The 19,896-nt window shown below is 44.4% G+C and overlaps 1 protein-coding gene across 4 annotated transcripts in view; it reads left to right on the top strand.

The window, feature by feature from the left end:
* Nucleotides 1–19,896, top strand: part of CFAP161 (cilia and flagella associated protein 161) — a 139,124-nt gene that overhangs the window by 76,047 nt on the left and 43,181 nt on the right. For 3 of the 4 annotated variants that reach the window (XM_059879023.1, XM_024981722.2, XM_059879024.1), the window contains exons 3-4: nt 11,477–11,652; nt 13,863–13,969. In XM_059879023.1, coding sequence (XP_059735006.1) covers nt 13,913–13,969 — 57 coding nt within the window. In that variant the 5' untranslated portion in view covers nt 11,477–11,652; nt 13,863–13,912. The remainder of the gene's footprint in view (nt 1–11,476; nt 11,653–13,862; nt 13,970–19,896) is intronic. The other variant, XM_015459221.3, reaches the window with a different exon arrangement.

Consider the following 19,896-nt stretch of genomic DNA (forward strand, 5'->3'; position numbering starts at 1 on the left):
ATATGAATCTTTGTCAGCAAAGAGATGCCTCTGCTTTTTAATATGCTGTCTAGGTTTGTCATAGCTTTCCTTCCAAGGAGCAAGCGTCTTTTGATTTCATGGTTGCAGTCACCATCCACAGTGATTTGGGAGCCCAAGAAAATAAAACCTGTCATTGCTTCCACTTTTTACCCTTCTATTTGCCTTGAAATGATGATGCCAGATGCTATGATCTTAGTTTTTTGAATGTTGAATTACCTGTGCTCAATAACTCTGTTGTCCTTGTCTTCACATCTCTTATGGCCAGAGGCCAGTTTCCCTGTACTATCTGGACTCTCATTGTCTGTGGAATGTAAAATTTCCTATTCCTGATCATTTTTTACTTTATTAAAATACTGTCTGATTCAGTTTTTGGCAGAGGATTCACTGGACTGTATTTATTGGCAATATTGTTATCTACTTAAACAAAGGAGAAAGAAATTAAAGCTGTTTAATGAGGTTCAAAGCCAAGACAATCCCTGGAATCCCCTTTGGTCTCTGCCTTTTCAAATTATGCTCAAAACCATTATTCTGTATAGAGAGAAACAGAGAACAGAAGGGAGCCACTGTGTTTCTTTAGGACGTTGATTAGCTTCTGTCATATAGGAGTCAGGGTCTCCCCTGGGTTTTGTCAGATGTGAACATCAGCCCCTGAAATATTTGGAAGAGTTGGTCTCTTGTTTGGAAGCCATAATTAGCATAACTCATCATACGTCTGGAGCCAGGAGTCATGTTTCTCCAAATCACCACTCCTATAAGACTTCTTCTTAAAGAAGTGTTCCCATAAGGTTCAATGTATTCTGTCTGGTCAAACTCCATTGTTCCCTCGCGGGTTAAGAAAGGGGAAAAACAGAGCATTAGAACATAGGGAAATGATAACTTTAGACATTGAGAAAGTAAAACGAAAGCCTCTGTGTACACATCAGTTAGTTTATATTTTTGTAAAGCTCACCAGTGCTCTTCTTGAGCTGCTCAAATCCCAAGTAGATTAGTGTCACGCGAGTTTATGTTCTTCGGTTTTTTGTCTTGTCACAACAAAGATTGGAGTGGCGGACATTAAAGCCCCCTCGGTGTATCACAGGTCTTGGATAGACCGTGTTATAGCTCTCAGGTCTCAAATGGACCATGTTATAGCTCTTAGACAAATCAGTGTTACAGCTCAGTGTTACAGCTCTATTTTATTTAGAAAATAGCAGGAAAATCTATCTTTGAGGCATGAGGGCATGTCGATCCAAAGACACGTGGAGAAGATCGCCCCAGCGCGCGGGAGAGAGAGACAGCTAGCTTTGGCTCCTCTTTTTATATGTTTATCTCTCTCTGGGCCTGTCCTATGTAAATTGGGCCAGCCAGGAGTGTTGTTTGTTTTACCTGAGGTCCTCACTCCAGTCCTCGGACCTTCTTTTGTTCTATTTTTGCGGGCTTTTCCCTTCTTTGTCTTTTAGCCACCACCATTTTGGACTCCTTTTCCCTATTCTACCTATCTAACATTAGGAAATACTGGTTTCTATTTACAACAAACATAGCCTGCATTCAATTTTGCCTTCTTGGAGAGTGAGTAGTATGTTTCATACAAAATGATGATTTCTTTTGAAGAAACATCTCGATGAGGTTGAGAAAGATAAAACCCCCTGAGCACAGCCTAGGTGCCAGAGAGGAGTTGAAGGAAGCACTCATTTGCACTGCCTGATCATGTGGGAGAATTGGGATTTCCCAACGTATCCCCAGAATGAGAGAAGACCAGGGGGACTTACATATATATGCTATGCCTGCAGGTTTCCTTCATCTTGTTCTCTGCTCGAATGAACTTGGCACATAGTACATGCTCAATAAATGTTTGCCAACTCAATGGAAAGCAAGGGGAATGTGAGGAACTCTTGGGGAAGAGTTTTGTTTGATTTCTCATAATTTAGGATCTAGGAGCTCAAGCCATTCAACTTGAACATCAGAGGAATGAGGGATCCAGAAAAGTTGGAAAAGATTGGAACTGGAAACCTTTGGCTTACATTCATTTTATAGTTATAAAAGCTAAGCTCAGAGAAGTTAAATGATCTGCCTCAAGTTATTATGAAATTTGAGTAGGAGCATTAGGGCTTGATTCAAATCATCCTGCTCTGAGTTTTGTCTTGATTATCTGTTACTTTTGTAACATTTTGTCTGTCCATTCCTAGGCTCTAACTACTTCTTTTTTTCTTTTACTTTATGGTTTATTACAGGCTGCCCAGGTAGCTCAGTGATAAAGAACCCACCTACTAATGCAGGAGATGCAATTTCAATCCCTGGATTGGGAAGATCCCCTGGAGAAGGAAATAGCAACCCACTCCAGTATCCTTGCCTGGGAAATCCCATGGACAGAGGAGCCTGGCAGGCTACAGTCCGTGGGGTCACAGACTCTATACACCTTAGTGACTGAACAATGGCATGGTTTATTATATATATGGAATGTATTTTCCTATGTTATAGAGTAGGACTGTGTTGTTTATTCATCCTACATATAATAGTTTCTATCTGCTAATCCCAAACTCCCAATCCATCTGTCCCCCAACCCTCATCCACCTTGGCAACCACAAGTCTGTTCTCTATGTTTGTTTATCTGTTTCTGTTTTCATAGATATGTTCATTTGTGCTGTATTTTAGATTCCACAGATAAATGATATTATGTATTTGTCTTTCTCTTTCTAACTTACTTCACTTAGTATGATAATCTCTAGGTCCATCCTTATAGCTGCAAATGGCATTATTTCATTCTTTTCTATGGCATATATATATATACCATATCTTCTTTATCTATTTATCTGTCAATGGACATTTAGGTTGCTTCTATGTCTTGGCTATTATAAATAGTGTTGTTATGTACATTGGGGTGTGTGTATCTTTTTGAATGATAGTTTTGTTGAGATGTATGTCCAGGAGTTGAATTTCTGGGTCTTATGGCAAGGTTTCCCTGGTAGCTCAGCTGGTAAAGAATCCACCTGCAATGCAGGAGACCCCGATTCAATTCCTGGGTGGGGAAGATCCCTTGAAGAGAGGAAAGGCTACCCACTCCAGTATTCCTGGGCTTCCCTGGTGGCTCAGGTGGTAAAGAATCTGCCTGCAATGCGGGAGACCTGGGTTCTATTCCTGGATTGGGAAGATCCCCTGGAGGAGGGCATAGCAACCCACTCTAGTATTCTTGCCTGGAGAATCCTATGGACAGAGGAGCCTGGTGGGCTATAGTCCATAGGGTTTCAAAGAGTCAGACATGGCTGAGCAACTAAGCATATGGCAACTCTATTTTTAGTTTTTTGAGGACCCTCTGTATTGTTTTCCATAGTGAGTGCGCCAGTTTATATTCCTACTAATGATGTAGAAGGTCTCAGTTCAGTTCAATTCAGTTGCTCAGTCCTGTCATGAGAACAGCATGAACAATAGAAGATCTAACCCCTGCTTTTGGGGCCATAGTCTCACTTTGCTGCTGCTGCTGCTAAGTCGCTTCAGTCGTGTCCGACTCTGTGCGACCCCATAGACGGCAGCCCAACAGGCTCCTCCGTCCCTGGGATTCTCCAGGCAAGAATACTGGAGTGGGTTGCCATTTCCTTCTCCAATGCTTGAAAGTGAAAAGTGAAAGTGAAGTCGCTCAGTCGTGTCTGACTCCTAGCGACCCCATGGACTGCGGCCCACCAGGCTCCTCCATCCATGGGATTTTCCAGGCAAGAGTACTGGAGTGGGGTGCCATTGCCTTCTCCGTAGTCTCACTTTATTGAAGTGCAAAAGGAAATGGAATCATGCAGTAGGTTCCAAAGTGACTATTTACCAAACTACTGTGAAGGCTTTTGTTCTCCAAGAGAACTGAACGTTTTAGAAGGGAGTAAGGCATCAATAAAGTCAAGTGGACATGGATTGCCCAATGATCTATTTCAAGGGGACTCTTGGCATGGAATATAGATCCACACCCACTCCTGGTTATGGTTCATTTCTCTCACTAATAGTCTCAGTCTCAGTGGCTGTTAGTGAATAATAGGTGTTATTTTCATGCCTCGTAAGTGATTCAGCCAGATCTCAGGGACGTGTCCTCCCAGGAGAAAGGAACCAACATGTTTCTCAAAAAGGACATTCACTGGGGTGGATGAAAAATGAGAGGAGTGAAAGTTGGTTGTGATTAGGAAGTTTGCTCAGAGTCATGGCCTAGAAGCTGCAAGGAATAGAAAGTAAAGATGCAGATTTGTGCGGTTCTCTTGTTTGCCCCTGGCTGGGTTCTTGCTGGGTGAAGGAGCAGAGGTGGCAGACACTTGGACTGGTACTGATTTGGGGCTCAGAATTTCCTTATGTGCGAGCTGGCTGTGTGGCTGAGGACAGAGCTCCAGCAGGCTCAGGAAGGAAGTGATGCCACGTGGAGGCTCCCTGGGCCCTGAGGTCTTGGTGTGAGACCTGGTGGACAACGTGCAGAGCTGAAGAGGAAGGAGAGAGTGGTTTTGATTTAACCTGAGAGAAAAGAGACAAAGTTGGGAAAAGGGAGCAATTGAAGGGTGGATGCTGGAGAAGGAGGGGACTCTTCTTTGAGGCAGGTGGGAAGGTTGGGGAGACCACCCAGAGAGTGAGGAATTCTGAACTGGAAGCCAGAGAAAGTTGGGACGCTGCCATGTGAAACCCCATGGTGGATGCGCCCAGATGACAGGATGGCCCAGCAGTCCTGTGGGAGCACCCAGTCAGGCACTGGCCACTGTTCAGATCCGCTGTGCATCCAACCAACAGTGCATTTCAGCACCTCTTCCCATACCCTTAGGTAGCCTGAGGGAGGTGTAGAGAATAACTGGTTAGAAGATCAGAGAAGCTGGAACAAGATGGCAACAGGGTCCCGTTTAAAAAAAAAATTTTTTTTTAATTACTTTTGTTTATTTGACTGCACCAGGTCTTAGTTGCAGCACACAGGATCTTCAGTTGTGGTATGTGAGATCTAATTCCCCGACCAGGGATCAAACATAGGCCCCCTGCATTGGGAGCGTGGAGTCTTAGCCTCTAGACCACCAGGGAAGTCCCAGCAGGGTCCTTTTGTGGGAGCTTCTCATGCGTGGGGCAGCCAAGCCATTTTCCTTGTACCCCCACCATGTCTAGCCTTCCTGTGGGGACCACTGTTTGTATAGACAGAAATGACCATGGAGAAGCCTCCAGAGACTCTTTCTTTTTCTGGTTGGCACCTGGGATCTAGTTCCCCAACTAGGGATCAAACCTGCACCCCGTGCAATGGAAGCACAGAGTCTTAACCACTGCACTGCCAGAGAATTCCCTCCAGAGGCTCTTAAAATCAAGTGCTCAGGGAACAGATACAGACAAGCTGGGTGATTCTTGTTCTCCAGACCTTCTGGCCAGTCATCAAACTGTCACGAATAAAAATATCATGGACTCCATCTGGCTTCCTTTAGTGGATTTTTTTTTTAAAGAAGAGGAGCAGATGTTTCACACAGCAAGAAAGAATACTTAAGGTTGTTTGCAGGTGGAATGAGATATGTATTGCGGCACTTAAAGGGCACTTGTATGGAAACATTCACACACTTACATTCCACCAAATTTATTTAAAATATTTGTTTTATTTATATATTTGGCTGTACTGGGTCTTAGTTGTAGCATGCGGGCTCTGGTTCCCTGACCAGGAATCAAACCCAGGCCCCTGGCATTGGGAGCGCCGAGTCTTAACCACTAGACCACCAGGGAAGCCCCCACAGCCAGCTTTGAAGGCATATTTTCCCTTCACTGATACAAGTGGCATATTGCTGGGTGATGGGCACATTTTATCAATGATACTGTTGAAATCCCTGGTCCACCACATCATGACAGGCATCATCCTTCACTTTCTGCTTTTTACTAGTTCCATTTTTTTACTTTGAAGGTTAAGGGTGGGCTCATCATTGTTTATCATGGGAGCTACTTAAGTGAATGCTGATGCGCGGTTTCTGTTTGCACACAGTTGCATGGCTTTTACAGTCATTCTTTTAACATTTTGTGAGTTCCCACTCAACACCAGAGACATTGACAGCTGCTGGATATGATTATGAAAAGATGTCATCACCATCCTTCAGAGCATATGGAATGGACACAGGCCATATAAGAATGACTGCTAAAACAGAGGTACACACAGATACTCTGGAGTCAGGAGACCTGGTTCTGAGATGTAGGTTTGCTCCTTGGCAATCTGGAAACCCCAGAGAAGTCGCACACCTCCTTTGAGACAGGGGAAAGTCTCTGCCAGAGAGACAAACATTTCCCCTTGACAGCCGACAGAGTAGGACCTGGAACCCAGGTGTACCAGAGACCGTCCCTTTCATCCCTGTGGCCTCACTGCTTGGACGGTCACGAGAAATCCCAAAGGAGAAAAAGGTCATTGCATGTCTGAACTTCCCACTATGTGTGGAAGACTTATGTACGATAAAACGTATGAATGAAAGCACCCATTTTTCTTAACCATTATTTTTTCATGCCTTATCACTCTGATGAAGAAACCAGAGATGTGTTAGAGAATGTTTCTTCTGCTAAACTGGGGTGCTCATTAGACCAAAGCTGACAGTGACAGCTTTGTGCCAGCACATCTGTGGGATGTGAGAGAACAGAGAAGCCTGTTTGAAAGATGTTTCTTGCCCCACAGCAGATTTCCTAATCCATTTTCCTTAATTCTTCACGCTTATGAATAATTCATCGAACAGTCTGAACTTGTGGCAGAGACAATTCTTTAAAAAAAACACCTCAGCTCTTTGCCTTTCATTGTTCTATGACAGATTGCTCATTCCTTTTCCTTAGTGGTGGATCAGGCGGATTTGAAGTTTTGGTATAAAAGGTCATGAGCACATTGAGTTGAATTCCTGCTTCTCTCCTTGCCCAGCTTGGCTTCAGCATAAGGGGCCTGGAGTGGATGGAATTGGGCTTCTCTTGTACACAGCCCTCCTCTCCCTCTGTGGAGTCACCTTTTACTGCAGTGCACTAGGGGTTGATGCTTCTAGGAGCCTGTCTCTGTGGGTGTTGCTGCTTTCCTGTCATGGCTGTCTGGGTAGCAGGTGCTCAGATAACAGCTCTTCAGGGTCCCATGTGTGAATCTAGTGGAAAGTCCTTTTAGAAGTCAAAGCTATAGTTTTTCCAGTAGTCATGTATGGATGTGAGAGTTGGACCATAAAGAAGGCTGAGTGCTGAAGAACTGATGCTTTCAAAGTATGATGCTGGAGAAGACTGTTGAGAGCCCCTTGAACTACAAGGAGATCAAATCAGTCAATCCTAAAGGAAATCAACCCTGAATATTCATTAGAAGGCTGTTTCTGAAGCTGAGGCTCCAATACTTTGGCCACTTGATGCAAAGAGCCAACTCATTGGAAAAGACCCTGATGCTAGGAAAGATTGAGGGCAGGAGAAGGCAGTGACAGAGAATGAGATGGTTAAATATCATCACCAACTCAACGGACATGAGTTTGAGCAAACTCCAGGAGATAGTGAAGGGCATGGAAGCCTGACATGCTGCAGTCCATGGGGTTCAAGGAGTCAGACATGACTGAGTGACTGAACAGCAACTGACCTTCACAGCTCCCTGATATAGGAGACCCATTCTGACCTGGCCTGACCTCTTTTGATTCCCCTAAGCTCCCACCTTGATGACCTATCTAGAGATTCCCACTAGTGAGTTTTTTTCAATCTGCTGACCATCCCTTTTGAATGACATACCAGCAAGAAGACAGTCTTGGCTGTTTCTGTTGTCCCTGCCATTCTAAGAGAAATCCATGTATCCTTTTTTAAAAAATTTCTTTTTTATTAATTAATTTTTTTTTGCATGCTCTTCATTTATCCTGGCTCTGTGGTTAGGATTTTATTTCTAAAAGATTAATAATAAAATGATAACAATGATACAACAATGAATGCTTTTCAAAAATTCATGACGTGCTAAACATTGTACTAAGAACTTTCCATATCTACTTTCTTGGATATTAGGTAGGGAGGATAAACAAATCATGCTTCTCATTTCAAGCATGCTTCTATCATCAGTTCAGTTCAGTTCAATCGCTCAGTTGTGTCCAACTCTTTGCAACCCCATGAATCGCAGCACGCCAGGCTTCCCTGTCCATCACCAACTCCTGGAGTTCACTCAAACTCATGTCCCTCTAGTCAGTTAATTAATTTTCATTGGAGTATAGTTGCTTTACAATGTTGTGTTATTTTCTGCTGTACAGCAAAGTGAATCAGCTATGAAAGTGAAATTGAAAGTTGCTCAGTTGTGTCCAACTCTTTGTGACCCAATGGACTATACAGTCCATGGAATTATCCAGGCCAGAAAACTGGAGTGGGTAGCCATTCCCTTCTCCATGGGATCATGCCAACACAGAGATTGAACCCAGGTCTTGAACCCAGGTCTCCCGCATTGCAGGCAGATTTCTTTACCAGCTGAGCCACCAGGGAAGCCCAAGAATACTGGAGTGGGTAGTTTATCCCTTCTCCAGGGAATCTTCCTGATCCAGGAATTGAAATGGGGTTTCCTGCATTGCAGGCGGATTCTTTACCAGCTGAGCTATACGTATACATATATCTCCTCATTTATGGATATCCTTCCCATTTAGACTACTACAGAGCACTGAGCAGAGTTCCCTGTGCTGTACAGGAGGCTTTCATTACTTATCTATTTTTTACATAGTATCAGTAGCGTGTATATATATGTCAAGCCCAGTCTCCCAGTTCTTCCCATTACCCTTCCCCCCTTGGTATCCGTACGTTTGTTCTCTACGCCTGTGTCTGTTTTGCATAAGGTCATCTATACCATTTTTCTAGATTCCACATATATGGATAAATATTCGGTATTTGTTTTCTCTTTGACTCCCTTAACTCTGTATGGTAGTCTCTAGGTCCAGGAAATTCATGTATTCTTGCTTCTCCAAATTGTGGGAATTCAAATGGCCACTTGCCACCCCTCCTTCCACCTGCCATTCCTCTCCAGTTCTCTTCCCCTCCCATTCCAATGGAAGGCATGGAAGCACTTCAACCCGACTGTGACTAAGCAACACTTCAACTGGAAGAAGATGTTGATTTCCTCTTATGTCAAGCCCCCCAAGCACTATGCATGGTGCTCTGGTCAAGAAGATCCTCCAGAGAAGGAAATGGCAAACCACTCCAGTATTCTGGCCTGGAGAATTCCATGGACAGAGGAGCCTGGCGGCCTACAGTCCATGGGATCCTGAAGAGTCGGACATGACTTAGCAACTAAACAACAACAGCTCAGACCACCCATTATTTGGCTTTGGGGCTGTAAACCCTCCCTCCTCCCCAAACTTTCTAAATAGTTCAGAGGCTTCTGATCCCAACCAGTTTTCCAGTTTTCCTTCCCAGTCCCCTATGACTGTCTGCTAAATAGGTAGAGTGGGAGGAGGAGGAGGATGGAACTCAGTTTCCTCTTAGTCATCTCTGCAGGGGGGAGGGTTTGTGCTGTGCTTAGTCCCTCAGTCATGTCTAACTTTTTGTGACCCTATGGACTGTAGTCTGCCAGGTTCCTCTGTCCATGGGATTCTCCAGGCAAGAATTGTGAAGTGGGTTGCCATGCCCTTCTCCAGGGGATCTTCTCAACCCAGTGACTGATCTTCCCACCCTGCATCTCTTATGTCTCCTGCACTGGCAAGCAGATTCTTTACCACTAACACCACCTGAAATGTAAACTGTGTTTTCCTCAGCAGAATTTTTCACTGCAGTTAAAAAAAAACTCACAGAACACCCTAGTACAATGAAGGTAATGAAACATTCCTGGTATATCAAACACATAGATGAATTAATTCAGAGTAATGCACAGGTGAAGCAAAGTCATTTTCAGCCTCAGATGCTCTTCCTCATATGAATCCCTTCCAGGGCCCTAGGAGGAGCCCTGGGAATGTGTGTACATGGCTGTGTGTGTTTGCACAATCTGAACAGACATGATATTTTTAACCACCTCTGGTTAGGATTGCTATCTCTTTCCACTCTGACTTCCTCTCTATTCATTTCCCTTTGTGTCACTTGGCGTTGGAGTGACTCAGGTCTATTTGGGATCTGGAATGGACTTGGCGATGCACCTAGCTTGGGTTTGGTGGGAAACATTTTTGTGATTCACAGTCCTTTGCAAGTAGAGTGACATCCTCGCTCCCCATCCTCTATATAGGGATGGTTTTCAGGAACACTCATTGTCTGATTTGTCAGGACCATGTGTTCACCAAGGGTAGGGACAGGCGTTGTACCCTGTGTGAATATACCCTGCAGCCACCAGCACAGGATGTACGTGGATACTGGGGGAGAAACAAAGTTTGAAATAGACTCAAACTCGGCTGAGCTTGTTTTCCACATGCAACTGTAACATAAAGTCCATTCCAAGAGATCTGCCCAAATCAGGAAAACAAATTCTGGTTTAAACTTATGACCAATGAATGGAGATAAATTTCTCTCATATATGAAAAAAACTTGACCAACAGGTTTTCCTCAATTTTACCATTCTAAAACTGTATGTGATATTGCTAATAATGAGTTGTGATGCTGAAAAAAACTTTTACAACCCATGTCAATCCTAAAGGAAATTAGTCCTGAATATTCATTGAAAGGACTGATGCTGAAGCTGAAGCTCCAGTACTTTGGCCACCTGTTATGAATAGCTGGCTCAATCGAAAAGACCGTGATTCTGAGAAGATTGAGGGCAGGAGGAGAAGAGGGCAACAGAGGATGAGATGGTTGAATGGCATCATTAACTCAGTGGACATGAGTTTGAGCAAACTCAAGGAGACGGTGAAGGACAGCAAAGCTTGGCCTGCTGCAGTCCATGGGGTCACAAAGAGTTGGACACAACTTAGCAACTGAACAACAATGATAGTAATAAACAATTTTGATCAGCCATGCCAGAGAGAAGACTGAATTTATTTTTTATTCTTGCTACAGAAAAGGATACTGAAAACTGTCATCATATGGAAAAGATACCAAAAAGCATGCAGCTAAAGATGTGGGGGGAAAAGTATTACAGTGGGGTGTCAGGCAAGCAGGGTTTTTTTGTGTGTGAAAAAAATTTTTTTTTCAATTTTGTGAATTTGTGGGTTTTTTTTTTTTTTAAATTTTGTGAACTTGTTGCATTTTTGGCTCTTTAAACAATGGTAATTTATTTTGATTCCCACTCCCTGCTCCCAACGCTTCCCAGGTGGTGAAGTGGTAAAAAATCTGCCTGCCAATGCAGGAGACACAAGAGACACAGGTTCCTCATTCCCTGGGTCGGGAAGATCCACTGGAGAAGGAAATGGCAAGCCACTCCAGAATTAATTGCCTGAGATCCCATGGACAGAGGAGCCTGACGGGTTGCAAAGAGTCCAAGGGGTTGCAAAGAGTCGGATCCGACTTAGCACACACCTACCCACCCCACCCCACCCCCACCATTTTTGAAAAGGTCATTCTCATACCTAGTTTTGTTTTGGTGATTTCATATTCTTCCTCTTAAAGATGGTTCCTTAATTTGTTTAAGCTTCAGGTGTCACGAGCCTGGATCAGCCTTGGTCATCCATTCTGTGTTCCGTGTTATACATCACTGGAGCTGGCAGACTTGGTCCTTGCACATGAGGGTTTTACAGTCTTGCTAAAATAGTCATCTTCCATCTCTGAGGACTGTTCTGGTGAAATGGAGTCTCCTCCTTGCTACAGGTAAGAGTATCCTTGTTTGGAACTCTTTTGGGTTTGACTTGAAACACTGCATCATTTTTGGCCTACACTCCTGGAAATTATCCCAAACAAATAATTTGAAAGGAGAAAAAGCTCCACCTTCATTGTCATTGTCCATTTTGTAACCCAAAGTGGGGTTTGGCTGCTTGCTTCTCAAAAGCCATTAAAGAAACCAGGTTGGTGGAAAGGAAAATATTTTATTTTGGTGGGGAGAAGTGGAACAGACTGCTGTCCAACGGCTGACTCCCCTGACTGACAACCAGGGGACAATAGCTCTTATAGGCTGAGTGAGTGGGCTCCATGAAGAAATAGCACAATCAGATACGACAGTCATCTTGAAACTGGTCATCAGTGGTCTGACCAGCATCATCTTGACTGTTTTAAGTACAGTTAATCATCAGTTCTGGGGTCAATTTTTTCCCATTTCCTTAAGGCTAGTTCTCGGAATTCTGGCAGCTTATGTCATGGCTACAGTCTGGTTATGTAGTTAACATTATGCAGTTAACTTCTTCTACATGGTGACAGTTTTAGTATCTATAAGACATCTCACAGGATATGGCTCAGAATATTATCTATAGCCCTTGAGAAGGAAATAATAAATAAAGGTCTTTGATTTTGCTTAATGACTACATTATTATTATTTGGTTTCCTCTGACTGTTTTCCTTTATTTCCGCATGTTCTCACTTCTCTGATTTAACTTATTCTTTGGCTAAAGTTTAACCATAGACAAAAGGCAGGCAGAGGACGTGGGGCACAAGGACCATAGGGTTCTTCACCTTTTCAATTTTACTATGTAAAATCTGTAAGGCATCTTAAATATCCAACCCCCAGGGAATTATTTAGAAAATAATGGTGCCTTCACACACATCTTCTCTTCCCAACTGGGCCATCAACTTGGGAAAAATATGTATACAGTTGTCCCATAATATATCCTCAAGGGGTTGGCTCCAAGACCCCTATGGATACCAAAATCCAGCAATGCCCAAATCCCGTATATAAGATGTCCTAGAGCACATTCTCCCACATACATTAAATAAACTCTGCATTCCTTATAATAGTTAATACAATATAAATGCTAGGTAGATAATAGTAAACAGCAATGCAAATGCTCTGTGAATAGTTGCCAGTGCAGGGCAAAAATCAAGTTTTGCTTTTTGGAACTTTGTGGCGTTTTTCAAGTATATTTTTATTTATTTATTTTATTTTTTGGCTATGGTGGGCTGCACGCAGGCTTTTCTCTGGTTGCAGTCAGTGGGGGTTTGTCTTCATTGCTGTGCATGGGCCTCTGATTGTAGTGGCTTCTCTTGTTGCAGAGCACAGGCTCTAGGGCACAGGCTCAGGAGTTGTGGCGCATGGGTTTAGTTGCTCCGTAGCATGTGGGATCTTCCTGGACCAGGGATCGAACCTGTGTCTCCTGAATTGGCAGGTAGATTCTTTACCACTGAGACACCAGGGAAGCCCCTCATTTCAAATGTTTTTGATCCTGAGTTGGTTGAATCTGTAGATTCGGAACCCGTGGATGCAGAGGACTGACTGTATACCATATTGAATTAACAGATGTTACAAAATGCCCTGCGCACTGACAGCAGTGTGTGAAACTGTCTGTTCGGATGGTGATTGGAAGCGAATGGGGAGTGGTTGTTACAGCAATGTAGGATTGTGGGGGGTTTTGTCTTCTCTGTGTTTTCTTCAGTGCAGCCATGCTGCTTTTATGTTTGTTTCCAAAGGAGGGGCATCCAGATGCCTTGGTGCTGCTGTCTGGGCTCTTTCCCATTTGACTTTTTTCTTTCCTCTGCACAGTCTGATCTCCCCAACCTATGTGTGTTCCTACAGGAACACACGCACATGCCCGCGTGCACACACCCACCCATACCCACACCCTATTCTTTTTTTTTTAAGATTTTTATGTGAACCATTTTTTAAAGTCTTTATTGAATCTATTACAACATTGCTTTTGTTTTATGTTTTGGATTTTTGGCCCCAAGGCATGTGGGCTCTTAGCTCCCCCATCAGGACTTGGCTGACACACTGTGCCATGTGATGACAGATGACCCTGGGGAAGGTTTCAGATGCTGTTGGGACAGCAGTTCAGGGCAGAGCAGGGGGAGTGTGCGTTCCTGCCTCATAAAGTGCATGGCTCAAGGTTAGCCATTTTCTGCACAAGGAGTTATTATTCATTTTGTCTCTGCAGTGCAGAACAGACCCAACAGAGCTAGAGTTCTGCTTCTGGCTAAAGATTACATGCTTCATGGAACAACTCAGGACTCTTGTGATGTAGGGCCAGACTTCAGGATGGAGGTAAGGCTGGTGAGACGAGGAAAGGAGACTCCTCTTTCTCTTATAGGAGCATTGAATAGAACCATAAGCATGAATTCAAGGAGCCTAAGGGGACACTGTTAGGGATACCGGGAAAGATGAGGACTCGGTGGAACTCACCACTGATGAAATGGTACCCTTTGCTAATGGGATTATGGTTCTGGAAATGACATTAAGAAAACAGAAGTCTTTAAAAAAGACTAATTAATTTGGCTGTGTCCAGTCTTAGTTGCATCATGCAGGATCTTTCATTGCAGTGCTTGGACTCTAGTTGTAGTGCAATAACTCAGTAGTTGTGGCTCAAGGGCTCACTTGTTCTGAGACATGTGAGATCTTAGTTCCCTGATTAGGGATCAAACCTGTATCCCCTGCATTGCAAGGCAGAAGCTCAACTACTGGACCGCCAGGGAAGCCCTGGAAGACTTGCTTTAAGGAACTGGTTACTCCTTATTTTGTGATTGGTACAGTCCATTGAACTGGGCACCCAAGATAAGCCTTTGACAGAGACAAAGGAAAAGGTGATGAGAGGGCCACATTTGTGATTTCCTGAAAGATGGGCACCCAGGTGATGGGGAGAGTTGAGGGGGAGTCTGGGATGGCCAACAGTTCAGTGACATTGGGCAACCTCAGTACTCCAGTTCATGGGAAGGGAGGAGACAATGCTTAGGAGAACCTATCTCTCCTTCTTCCCCAGATGGAGTCAATGTAGTTTATTTGTTGTTCAGTCACTCAGTCATGTCCTACTCTTTGGGACCCCATGGACTGCAGCACACCAGGCTCCTCTGTCCTCCACTATCTCCCAGAGCTTGCTCAAATTCATGTCCATTGAGTCAGTGATGCCATCCAACCATCTCCTCCTCTGTCGCCCCCTTCTTCTCCTGCCCACAATCTTTCCAAGCATCAGGATCTTTTCCAATGAGTCAGCTTTTCACATCAGGTGGCCACAGGGAGCTTCAGCATCCGTCCTTCAAATGAATATTCAGGGTTGATTTCCTTTAGGATTGATTGGTTTGATCTCCTTGCAGTCCAGGGGACTCTCAAGAGACTTCTCCAACATCACAGTTCAAAAGCATCAATTCTTCAGTGATCAGCCTTCTTTATGGTCCAACTCTCACAATGTAATTCATTGATTAATTGATTGATTGATTAGCTTTTATTGAGCTAGGGCTTCCTTATTCTGAACGCTGGGAATATAGAAATGAAGTGTCCTTTCAGAAGCTCTTGAGAACTCTTGGAGAGTTCTTTGAGGTAATATAAATACAAGAAGACAAGGCAAGACTCATTGTTACTGAGAGGAGAGACACCATAGGTGAGCCCAAGTGAGTAATGTCCCCAGGGAGGTAGCACTTGCTGATGCACACATGCTTTCCCCTGGCAACAACAGACTTGCCGGGGACACACACATGACGACTCAAGAACAGGACCAGTCACTGGTAGAATGAAAGTTCAAACCCAAGTGAGGATGGAGCAGCTATGACACACAACATTTCAATGCTAAATTATTTTCAGAGTGGATATAGAAAATCTCTGCCCAATGAGATCATGAAATTAAATATAAGGAGCTTTCACATTGAGTTACTTGCTCTATTGACCAAATGTTCAACAGCTTTGCTGGGGAGAGAGAGCATGAAGAAATGGGCTTGTGTTCTAATGAGAAAAACATTCAGGTTAATTGTGGGATGAACACTCATTCTTAAGTAACAAGAAGGTTTGCAGACTTTGTTCCAGGAGGTCTGGAAGGAGGGAGCAAAAAGGGGGAACCAGCCTCTCTTGTGGCTGGAAACTAGACGAATGACTTCTCACTTGACTATGTAACAGAGATCACAGGGCCTTGTTTGAATTCCTTTTCTCACTGGGGGCTCAGGGGGTAGGGACTCAAGAGTTAAGGGTCTTTTCCACTGAGCCCCAAAAGAAGAGGCTTGGATAAGAGCCATGCAATGTAAACCACCCAGTGAAGGACCTGCAAGAAGCTGAGGGTTGGTTAGAATCTTCTCTGTCTCCCAGACACCAAGATGCCCTCTGTTTAAAGTGAAGAACCAGAAAGCTAATTATGACAGTGGAAATCAGAACTGCAATTGCCTTTGTTGAAAGTGAAAGTGTTAGTTGCTCAGTTGTGTCCCACTCTTTGTGACCACATGGACTGTAGCCTGCCAGGCTCCTCTGTCCATGGAATTCTCCAGGGAAGAATACTGGAGTGGATTGCCATTTCCTTCTCCAGGGGATCTTCCCAACCCAGGGATCGAACCCAGGTCTCCTGCATTGCAGGCAGATTCTTTACCATCTGAGCCATCAGGGAAGCTCGCCTTTGTTGAGGACTCAGGGAATATTTCTTCTAGGATTTTTTTTTCTACATGGACAATTTTTGAAATCTTTATTGAATTTGTCACAATATTGTTTCTGTTTTATGTTTTGGTTTTTTTTTGGCCATGACACATGTGGGCTTTTAGCTCCCTGACCACGGATTGAACCTGTACCCTCAGCATTGGAAGGTAAAGTCTTAACCACTGGGACATCAGGGAAGTCCCTGGACTTAAGAATTGATTGGAAAGGGGGCATGATGGAATTCTGGGGGGCTGATAGACTATTTCTTTTTAAACTTATATTTGTTTTTATTTATTTGGCTGTGCTGGGTCTTAGTTACGTCCTGTGGGGTCTAGTTCTCTGAACAGGGATCAAACCTGGGCTCCCTGCATTGGGAGCAGAGTTTTAGCCACTGGACCACCAGGGAAGTCCCCTGGTTGTATTCTTTGTCTCCAGGGAGACATACATGTTTTTCAAATTCATCCCATCATATACACAAGAGATGGGCATTTCACTGTATGTAAACTTTACCTTATTAAAGATATGTAGCATTAGGAGGGAAAATTATTTTAAAATATGCCTCATGGCTCATACTTCAAAAGGGAAAGACAAACCTCAGACTGCAACCCCAACCTTGAGAGAGTGACAAGACAGGTAACACACAAGCCCGGATGCTGGAGACTGGGGATTGGAGATCCGGCTCTGCTGGCTGTTCACTGTGGACAGCTGTTTACCTCTGTCCTTCTTGATAAAGTAAGGGGATTTTACAAGGAGGTGGCTAAACTCTGGCCATCTGAGACGTCCCGTCCCCACTTTCTGAGACAGCGGCTGGGCCGGATGAGCCATGGGTGTGACCCAATTTGGTGGTTCTTGTGATTCGAATCTTTTCCACATGTCTGGTGTCAGCCCAGCACAGGGAGCGGAGAGCACGGGGCAATGCGATCTGTCCAGGAAGTCCTGGGCTCCGTCGTTGCTAAAATTAGAACCAGGCTGCAGCTCAGATCAAGGCCATTCCTTTCCCAGCCCCTCGGTGAGCTCACGCTTCTCCCTCCACCCTGAGCCACACAAATGCGCTCATAATTATAGCAGCCGTCACGTGGGTGCCAGATGACCTTGTGCCCGGGAGACAGCAAACAGCAAGGGAGCTCTAGCCCTGCAAAGAGACAGAGCCCCTCTCCTTGTTATTTTTAGTATCTTATTTAACCTTTTTTTTTTTTTTGCCACACACTCAAGGCATACATGTTCTAAGTTCCCCCACCAGGGATTGAACCCATGCCCCCTGCATTGAAAGTGGGGAATCTTAACCACTGAACTGCCAGGGAAGTCCCAACCCTGTCCCTTTTAGACAAGGTGAGGAGTAGGTAGAAAGAGAACAAAAAAAGAGGGAAAGAAGACAAAAGCCATGCTTAACTCTTTGCTCCTGTGCAGTGTGTACCCATGGGCTTCCCCAAAGATAAAGAAAACACTCGAAAAAAAATCTCAAAAAAAAAGCATTTATGATCTTTCCTGATCAGGGATTTTAGTAGCTTGCCTCTATCTGTAAGCAGACTAGATCTGAGTCTCAGCTTTGTTGCAGATGAACCAGGATCTTGAGCAACTTCCCTAATTGGCTGGACCTCTGTTTCATTACAAGCAACACAGAGAAATTCAACTCAAAGGTTATTTGGGGATAGGGAACGAAGTGAAGTATACGAGAGCACCCAGAAGGTGCTCGGGTAGAGTGACTGAACCCAGGTCTAGTTGGAAACATTTGTGGGTGATTTTCTGTTCTGGCTGGTCTTAGATTCAGCCTCAGGAGATCTTATTACATTGGAAGCTGCTCTGAGGGTTATTTCTTTATTCCATATTTTCCCAGTCCCCTTCTAGGTTTTCATGAAGAGAGCAGTTCCGAGGGTACTCTGACCATGAGTGGTAACAAGTAGCTTCTTTTTGAATTTTAGTTTTTGGCCAAGTGTCATGTGGGATCTTAATTCCCAGACCAAGGATCAAACCAGCGCCCCCTGCATGGAAGTTCGGAGTCTTAACCACTGGACCACCAGAGCAGTCCTGATAAGTAGTTTCTTTGTTGTTGTTGTTCAGTCTCTCGGTTGTGTCCGACTCTTTTGACCCCATGGAGTGCAGCCCACCAGGCTTCTCTGTTGATGGGACTTCCCAGGCAAGAATACTGGAATGGGTTGCAGTTTGCTTCTCCAGGGGATCTTCCTGACCCAGGGGTTGAATCTGCATCTCCTGCAAGTCTCCTGCATCGCAGGCAGATTCTTTACTGCTGAGCCACTGGGGAAGCCCCTAAGTAGCTTCTTAAGAGCTGCCTAACTTCCCTTGGCCCCATGGTACCCAAGATCTCAGTGCCATTTCCTCTACAATGAGAGTGGGTAGATCTGCCTGCAGAGTTGTCATGGAGATCAGATGTAGTCTCCATAGAAAGTGCCTAAGAGAGTGATGGACACAGAGAGGATGCTTAAGACAATAGTCATTTAATAGGATGAGTTATTAAGGATTTTTTTTTAAGGAAACATTTAATCGGTTCATTAATTTGATGCTCTGAGCTGTTCAGCGGAATGAAAGCATAATATAATTTCTTTTGGGAAAACATGTGTTGCCATCTTAAAAAATCTTTTGTGTATTTATTTACTTGGCTGTATCAGATCTTAGTTGCATCAAGTGGGATCTTTTAGTGGCAACATGTGAACTTTTAGTTGCCATGTGAAATCTTGTTCCCCCACCAGGGATTGAACCTGGGCCCCCTACCTGGGGAGTGCAGAGTCTTAGCCACTGAACCACCAGGTAAGTCTGATGTTTCACTTTTTTTTTTGGCCATACCACAATGCAGGTAGAAATTCCCCGACCAGGGATGGAACCCACATCCCCCGCAGAGGAGTCGTAACTACTGGCTTGTCAGGGATGTCCATGTTGCAGTTTTGTACTTGACTGCCTAGCTGTTCTGACCTATAACACCGCTCTTACCATTGCTACCATTAGGAGTGGTAATGACAGTGGCAATGAGAAGAGTGAGAGGTTGAGGTCTGCACCGGGTTCTAGTGTCAACTTCCCCTGGAGCAGGACAGGACTTGCATCCTCACTGTGCCAGCTACCTGGTGACCCTCACCGGCACACTGGTTTTGATACCCTCACTTCAGGCTTAAGTGGAAGTCCATCTTCAGTCTTATCAACTGGACACGCACCCATGCTAAGTTGCTTCAGTCATGTCCGATTCTATGCAACCCCACTGACTTCAGCCCCCCAGGCTCCTCTGTCCATAGGATTTTTCAGGCAAGAACACTGGAGTGGGTTGCCATGCTATCCTCCAGGGGATCTTCCTGACCCAGGGATCGAACTTGAGTCTCTTTTGTCATCTGCATTAGCAGGCAGATTCTTTACCATTAGTGCCACCTGGGAAGCCCCTATCAACTGGACACTGTTGAGTAAATGCAGAGGAAGAACTGCCCTGGCGTAGCTGCAAAATGCCCACATTGGGGCTGCCCAGGAAAAAGCCAAAGCACCTCCCAGGAAAGGGAATACAGGAGTACTTTTCCTTCTGGGTATCCTGGTGGTCCCCTCCTCGGGCTTTTTGAGGTTCCAACTCTAAACTCTCCTCTTCCATGGCACCT

Source organism: Bos taurus, chromosome 21, assembly GCF_002263795.3.
Source record: "Bos taurus isolate L1 Dominette 01449 registration number 42190680 breed Hereford chromosome 21, ARS-UCD2.0, whole genome shotgun sequence".
Classification (NCBI taxonomy): Eukaryota; Metazoa; Chordata; class Mammalia; order Artiodactyla; family Bovidae; genus Bos; species Bos taurus.